Here is an 8,748-nt window from a genome sequence, read left to right as displayed (position 1 = left end):
CTGCATCACTTATAACAGTGAGGATGATGGTGGGGAGCTGCTGAGGAAAGATTACACAAGTTGAGCAACAGAAGTTGGGACTTATGTTTACCTATGAAATGTGTTGTTGTATGTTTTTGGTGTATATTATATAGTGTTTACATATTAGCTGTATTGAGAAGGAACTAAAATTCCTATTTCCTTGCTGAAATTTCATCTCGGATATACTGTTCATAAAATATTTGTGTCACAGTAAGTAAGTCAGCCTCTGCTCTGAACTAAGAACAATTCTTTAAAGCAGTGGTTCCCAACCTTCCTAATGCTGCTACCCTTTAATACAGTTCCTCCTGTTGTAGTGACTCCCAACCATAACATTGGTTTCGTTGCTACTTTATAACTATAATTTTGGTACTGTTATGAATCATAATATAAATATCTGTGTTTTCTGATGGTGTTTGGCAACCCCTGTGAAAGGGTCACTTGGGATCATGACCCACAGGTTGAAAACTGCTGCTTTAAAGATATATGGTGATTTTGATTCATATTTAACTTTCAATATAGCATGAAAGTGAAGAGCTTGCAAAAATATGACAGTGACATATTATTGTCAGTAGGTTTTTGCAAAGAGCTAAGTAAGAGACTTCTCATTTCCTTAAGAATATCCTCAAGGGAACAGTAAACACTGTTACTTTGGGGCGATTAAAAGATAATGAGAATACACTCGTAATAATAATAGTACTAATGGCTTAGTTTTCCTGATTCCTTATCATACTTTACATTCACATTCATCCTTAATGCTACAGTAAAAATTATTAATTTAGTTAACCCTTGACCCTTGAGTGGATGTCTTTTGAACATTTTGTTTGAGAAAATGGGATGCTCCCATAAGGCCTCCTAAGCTACCCCTGAGCAGTGATGATTGATACCCTAGGGCAAGCACCTGTGTGATTTTTATGCAAATATCTTGACAGTTTTTCATGGGATATCTTTCATATTTGAAAGAACTGAAGTGGCAGAAAAATTATGGTTATTCAAAATTCACTGTGTAGCTCTAGCTGTCCTGGAACTCACAGAGATCCTCCTGCCTCTGCCTCCAAAGTGCTGGGATTAAAGGCGTGCACCACCACATGCCCAGAAACAAACTTTTTTTTAAAAAAAAATATGAAGTAAGTCTGTCACTTCCAGGGAGAAAATTGTTAGCATCCTCCCTACCCCCCCTTTTTTAACTAATGTTAAAATTTAATTAATGTGAAAATTAGAACTGGAGAAATCTTATGACCACCATGATGAACATGACAGCTTCTTATGTAAAGACTTTTCTAAGTCACTATGATGCTAACAAATATGATTTTAAAATAACTATAAAATTCACCAATATTTGACTTGTGTTTCTGGTTTATGTTCAGAGGAGTAGTCAAACAATTTGAAAGCAAAGAAGTGAAAAACAGGTCATGTGGTTATTAGGGAACGCTGTTTTCGAAGGTAATAATTGAGGAGACTCCTGAATTTGGTAAGAGGGAGCTAACTAGAAATCAAGAATGCCATTGCAAAACCATAGCACCCAAGCCAGAAGGAAGAAGAAAGATATTTTATTTTGGAGCAAAATATGGGTGAATATGGCTTAGGAACACAGACTCAGGATACCCCGAATGTCATGTTTCAACTTGGTAACAGTTTTAGTAATGACAGAAGAGAGTCATAAGTTAAGGTACGTTAGAGAGATGTCAGAGAAAGCAGCACCAGGTGGGCGGAGCACAGTGCAGCAGGGAAATCTCCCAGGAGCCTCAGATGCTGTCTGATGACATCGATGGTCTCTGCACCGGTGAAAGCTGGGGTCTGTCTGTACATTCTAGAGGAGTTAACCAGGAGGGATGCTAGGTCAGACGCAAAGATGGGAAATGAGTGGCTACCAAGAAGGCTGAAGACAGACAAAGGTCATTTGCTTTGGACGTGTAACATCCTAGGACTCTATAATTACAGTTGTGCTCAGTCAGTAGCTTTTTTAACACAGGCGCACCCTTTCCTGGGCTCTTTAGTTCATAGTTCTCCTTGTAGGTTAAGCATCACCATCTGCATGTGGAGAGGGCATATATGGTTTGAGTCCCATGATGGTAGAAGGATACAGATACCCTCAGTGGGCAGGGATGCAGATTCCCCTCAGTAGGCAGGGATACAGGCCCCCTCTGTAGACAGGGATGCAGTCTTCAGGAGAGAGAAATAGTGGGTAAAAGCATCAAGGAAGCAATCCCTGGATCAGATCCACCGGCCATCATGATCTGGATCTGACCCCCATCCCCACCTCTCATAATATTTACTAGTGACATAAAATAGGAATAATATACCTAAACTTAAAATGAACATGAAGACAGTATGGCCATGTTGGGTCACACACCCTTGAGCTGCCCCTTTCTTCCAGAAACCAGGCCATGCCATTCTTCTTTGGGACACAGAGTTGATGTATGAAGTCACAAAGACATGACTACACGGCCAAAGTTCAAACCAGAAAAAAAATCCCCATCACAGATATGGGGAAATGAACTCAAAGTCCCACCCCAAACCAAGAAGCTATCTACAATCTATATTTGCTTGGGGAGGTACAATCAGTTTTCTCCAATAGAGTGTCACTGGGTGTATCACCCACAGTCTCAGGCAGGCCCCATGATCAGGAGTAGCTGGCCAACAAAAAACTGATTCCAAGTCAAGGTTTTTCAATGAAATTTTTTTTTTGGTTTGTTTCAGTATTTTTTTAATCACTTTGTTTTGTTTTGATTTGATTTCCATTTTCATTTGTGGGGGGAGGGGAGGAAGAGGAAGAAGAAGAGGAAGAGGAGGAGGAGAGAGACAGAAAGACAGACAGAGGGAGAGTGAGGAGGGAGAGAGAGAGAGAGCATTATGAGTCTATAATACCTTTCCTTTATCCACTTTTCCACTGTTGGACACCTAAGTTGGTTTTATAACTTAGCTATTATGCATTTGATTGATTGTGTGTGTGTGTGTGTGTGTGTGTGTGGGAGAGAGAGAGAGAGAGAGAGAGAGAGAGAGAGAGAGAGAGAGAGAGAGAGAAAACACAAACCTGAAGTTGGTTGTGTAGGGAAATGGGCAGGATCTGGGAGAAGTTAGAAGACCAGAAATAATATAATCAAAATACACTGTGAAAAATTTTAATGTTCTTAAAAAGCCAATGAAAAGAATAAGCATTCTTTAGTCATATCAGGAGACACCATGAGCATTATTGTGTTTTAAGGTTTCATAAAAGTATATTATGTGCATGGAATGTATTTCAATTCACATCTCCACCCTTTCAGCAGTCACCTTTGTCCCCGGCGTAGATTCACTTTTATTCTTGTGTCATAGACGCATGTCTGATTTTATATGTCTGTATAATCTAGGAGCCTCAAATGAGCAAAAACATACTGTCTGCCATTCTAAGGCTGACTTGACTCAGTCTATCTGCATCTATTTACCTGCAAAGCACCCTGACTTCTCTTTCCTTATAGCAGAAAATCCATTGTGAGCCTATGTTACCTTTCCTTTGTCCACTTTTCCACGATTGGACACCAAAGTTGGTTTTATAACTTAGCTATTATGAATAGTGCTTCAACTAACATTGATGTGCAAGTATCTTCCTGATATGTTGATTTAAGTCTTCATTTTTATTTTATAATCAGCGAGGGAAATGGGATTCTAGTGGGAGTTGTACCATTATTTACTTTTGATTAGTAAAATATGTTTATTTCATATCTTTTCTATCTTGGCTAGCTGTACAATTGGATACCTTAAAACCTTAAATGTCCATTTAGTCAAGAAGCATGGGCCCTTAAGATAAACATCATGAATCTTTGGATATCCTTACAAGGGTGAATGGAATTGAAGATACTTTGAGATAGAAATCTAGGTATGGCAGAGAGCTTTTCCAAGCCTTTAATTGGTTGTGTATTAACATTTCAAAAATATTTTTTAAAAATTCTTTAAGACTTTAGTACAATATATTTTGATCACACTTACTCCTGCCCTCATCTCCTCCCAGATCCACCTTCATTTCCCTGTTCACCCAAATTTGTATCCTCATTTTCAAGAAAAAGAACATTAAGTTCAATCCCATTTGATAGATGTCACCTTCCATGCGAGCCAGACCACCCACAAGGAGTCACATCCTTAAAAAATGTTCTTCTTCTCCTGGTGTCTATCAGCTCCCCAGCAAGAGGAAGGGCTCCTCACCCACCTTCCCTCCACAGGCTAGAATTGCATAGGTCCTAAACATGTTGTCATAGCCATTGTGACATTTGTATGTGCAACTCCCTCAGTGTGTCTGGAAAATACTGTTTAACTGTAGTTTTTATCCACCGTCTCTGGCACTACAATCTCTACGCTGATCCCTGAGAGCTGGGACGAAAGGGTGTGATATACCTGTCCCAACTGGGCCTATTTGGAGTCTCCTATTTAGAATCTACTGCAGTCTCCTATTCTCTACACCTGGACCAATTGTGGGCCTGGGTTAATCAATCAACTGCAGAAAGAAGCTGCTGTGAAAAGGGTTGATAAATGCCTTAATCTTTGGATATAGTGATGAAATCATAGGGTGTAGTTTATGACTACATCCATTTAGCAAAATAATATAATACATTAATATTAATATTAATAAAATAATATTAGTAGGGTCTTCTGTAGGGCCTATGATCTAGCTAGCAATTGTTTTTGCTCCAGTTAAGGGTACCAGGAATGAGTTCTATGTGTGGTCTTAAAGCCAGTTGGTTACTCCTGTAACATTTGTGCTACTATTGTATCAGTTGGCATATCCTACCAGGATAGTCATTGAGGCTGTTTCTATTTCTGGATATTGTGAATGCAATAGCAGTGAACACAGATGAGCAAGGACCTATGTAGTAAGATATAGAAGCCTTGGGTTTAGGCCCCAGAATGGCATACCTGGAACACGTGATGGATATATTGCTAGCTTTCTGACTCACCATGTCTTAGGGTTTTACTGCTGTGAATAGACACCATGACCAAGGCAACTCTTATAAAAACATTAAGTTGGGGATGGCTTACAGGTTCAGAGATTCATGGTGGGAGCATGGCAGCATCCAGGCAGGCATGGTGCAGGCTGAGCTGAGAGTTCTACACCTTCATCTGAAGGCTGCTAACAAAATACTGGCTTCTAAGCAGCTAGGATGAGGGTCTTAAAACCCACACTCACAGTGATATACCTACTCTAACAAGGCCACTCCTAATCCAACAGGGTCACACCTTCTAATAGTGCCATTCCCTGGACCAAGCATATACAAGTCATCATACACCAACACATTGGTGCCCACAGTGTCTGCATCGTCTAACTCCCACCCCAGCGAATAAGTGTTCACATACCTATACCAATATTTATTGTCATTGGTTTCTTTGATCTCAGCCATTCTGACTAGGGCATTATGAAATCTCAAAGTCTTAAATTTTCATTTCCCTGATGGCTTAGGATGATGAACATTTTTAAAAACATATTTCTGGGCTAAAGAGATGGCTCAGCAGTAAGAACGGGCTACTCTTCCAGAGGTACTGAATTCAATTTCCAGTACCCACATGGTGCCTCTCAATCATCTGATGTCCTCTTCGGTCATGCAAGCACACATGCAAATAGAGTACTCATAACAGCAAATAGGACACGCATGTGCTTAAATTACATAAATAAATAACTCTTTAAAAGAAGTGTTTCTCAGCCATTTGTAGCTCATCTTTTTAGAATTCTTCATTCTGTGTCCCATGTGAAAAAAAAAATTGGGTCTTTTTCTTGGTATTTAGGGTGGTTTTGTTGTTGTTTGTATATTCTATTCGCTAGCCCTCGGTCAGCTGTAGAGTTAGTAAAGACCTCTTCTAATTCTGTAGGCTGCCTCTTTACTCAGATTGTATTGTGCTCTGCTTTACAAAAGTGTTTTAGTTTCTTGTGGCTCCAATTGTCATTTTCTAGTCTTAACGCTGTGCTATCAGAGACCCACTGAAAAAGTATTTTGCTGTACCTATACATTGAAGCATGTTCCATACTTTCTCTTAAATGAGATTTAGGTCTTACATTAGGTTCTTGGTCCAATGGAGTTGAGTTTTGTGCATGGTGAGAGATAAGATCTAGTTTCATTCTTCTACGTGTTACCATCCAGTTTGGTCAGCACCATCTGCTGAAGATGCTGTCTTTTTTCTAGTATATAAAAAGGTGGCCCTGCGTGTATGGACCTATATCTAGGTCCTCTGTTCTATTCCACTGATCAACATGTCTTTTTATGATGGTACCGTGCAGTTTTTATCACTATAGTTCTGTAATAAAGCTTAAAATTAGGAATGGTGACTCCCACAGCAGTTCTTTTACTATTCAGGATTGTTTTGGCCTCCTGGGACTTTTGTGTTTCCAAATGAAACATGAGATTATTCATTCATTTTTGTGAATAATTGTGTTGAAATTCTGGTGGAGACTGCATTGACTCTGTTAATTACTTTTGTGGGAATGGGCATTTTCACAATGAGGATCCTGCTAATCCTCGAGTGTAGGAGGTCTTTCCATCTCCTGGTGTCTTCTTCAAGTTCCTTCTTTGGTATGCTTATGGTTTTATTATACAGGTCTTTACTACCTTACTGAGATTTATTCTGAGATATTTTTGGGAGGCTATTAGGAATGGGAGATGGGCCCCATCCTTTCTCAATATGTTCATCATTTGTACATAAGAAGGTTGCTGATTTTTGCAACTTAAATTTTGTATCCTGATACTTTGTTGAATGCCTTGATCAGCTGTGGAACATTTTTGGTGGTATCCTAGGGATTATAGAATAGAATCACATAGAATCATGTGATTTTGTTGTGTGACGTGGCATGAGGGTACATGCACAAATGTCTGCTCATCCTGGGGAGGGAACTGAAGACTTGCCAAAGTAAGGATAGCCCCAAAGTCCCAGTTGGTCGTTGAGTTTATTGCTAAATCAATCTTCTGCGGATCTCTGCCCAACAGTTTCCACAGTGGCCATATCCATTGATAGTCCAGGTAGCAATGCATGGAATCCAGTTCTCCCCATCTTCACACTCACTGTCATTCTCGTTTTTCTGAGTTAATAGTTATAGGAGTGCACACAGAGTGCTTTTTATTGTCTTGTATAAAAGTGGTTTGGGTTTAATTTTGTTTTGTATTGTATTTTTAAGACAGTCTCATTATGTAGTGCAGACTAGAATCTGCCTGCCTCTTTGTGGAGACTTGGTTGAGTCTAATACTGAGGCAAGTGATACATTAAGCTCAGACAATTCCATATTGTCAGGAAGTATGGGAATGATGTAACTAAACAACTGGAGTGGTAAAAGGATATAGGGGTTGGGGGGGGGACCTGAAACAATTTCTCAATGAAAAAGCTGGAACAGTTTAAGCACCAAAAATACCATAATGCTTGCTTCTAACTCAAAGCATAAAATAAGTATATGAGACCACTTCAATATAAATTCAATGTAAATGAGAAGAGCCGGTGCTTCTTCATAAAACAGTCCAAATATGTATAGATACTGTCCCCTCTAGGGGGTGGAGCATATTCCCTCCCTTCTTGAGAAGACTAAACTAGACTGATTTGTTTTCAAGTAATAGTGTATGATAAAGAAAAAAATAGCTCCAATGGAAAGAGACTGGCAAGCCATACCAAATGAGTAAAGTAAACCTCACCAGGGACACCAGGTGTCTCATGTAATACTGGGATTAAAAGGCTCCTTCTCTAAACCCATGAAGCTATGCAGATGATCCCTAAGTTGTCATTGAGATTCCAGGATGTTGGAGGTGCCGGGACTGTAGGATAACTGCTGAGAAAAACTGTAAGCACACAATGGAGTCAACTCAGGAGAGACTTATGTGTGCTGTAGGTATGCTGGATACTAGACATGGAGCTCAAGGATCTGGTATTTTCCCTGCTAAGTTTCTGGTTTGCTTCTGTTTCCCTGTTATACCCCAAACCCTCCTCCCTATATTTTGGAATAGAAATGTTTACCCCATACAATTGTAGGTTGGAAGTATGTACTATTTTTTTAGACAGTTTTTTTGTGTGGCCCCGAGTGTCCTAGAACTCTGTCAGTAGACTAGGCTGGCCTCCAGAGAGCCGCTTGCCTCTGCCTCCCTCTTGAGTGCTGGGAGGTGTGTGTTACCTCTGCCTGGCTATGCACTTGTTTTTGATGTTATAAGGACTCAAAGTAAAGATTAGCTTGCGTCTCAGAGGAGACTCTGAATTTTGAACATTGTCAGAACTGTTAAAGACTATGGGAACCTTTAAAATTGGACTGGATGTGTTTTGCATTCTAAGATTAGAATTATGTTAAATATACTGATTGGTCTAAGATTGACACAGTAGTCTTCCAAGCTCGAGTCTTTGAGTTCTTTCTTCACTATTGTATGGTTTACTTCATGCACGGACATACTTGGTTGAACTAATGCTTAGGTATTTGATAGTATTATATATAGAAATACATAGTTAAATAACACTGACTTTAGTTAACTCAATTATCAGTCATGGGAAGTGTTTTAATGATTCTTTGAAATGGTCCACATGAATGAATACTATCTACAAACAGAAATGATTTTATTTCTCCTTCTAGTTTGTTATTTATAGCACAGCTATGGTGTCTATCCAAGATTATGTCTGAATAGAAATGCTGAGAATAGACATCCTTGAGCTAAGATGAAAGGATGGACTATCCAGAGACTACCCCATCCGGGAATCCATCCCATCATCAGCCACCAAACCTAGATACTAATGCACATGCCAGCA

At 39.4% G+C, this 8,748-nt stretch overlaps 1 protein-coding gene across 1 annotated transcript in view; it reads left to right on the top strand.

Annotated features, from left to right (window-relative positions):
- The first annotated feature begins 1,585 nt into the window (after nucleotides 1-1,585).
- The window catches only part of Znf25 (zinc finger protein 25), a 12,312-nt gene continuing 5,149 nt past the window's right edge, over nucleotides 1,586-8,748 (top strand). Inside the window, exon 1 of the mRNA XM_029535293.1 lies at nucleotides 1,586-1,646. Within this exon, the coding sequence (XP_029391153.1) occupies nucleotides 1,586-1,646 (61 nt within the window). The remainder of the gene's footprint in view (nucleotides 1,647-8,748) is intronic.

The sequence above is a fragment of the Mus pahari genome, chromosome 2, assembly GCF_900095145.1.
Source record: "Mus pahari chromosome 2, PAHARI_EIJ_v1.1, whole genome shotgun sequence".
Taxonomy (NCBI): Eukaryota; Metazoa; Chordata; class Mammalia; order Rodentia; family Muridae; genus Mus; species Mus pahari.
The sequence above is the reverse complement of the archived record's forward strand: the minus strand, read 5'-3'. Positions and strand labels throughout refer to the sequence as shown.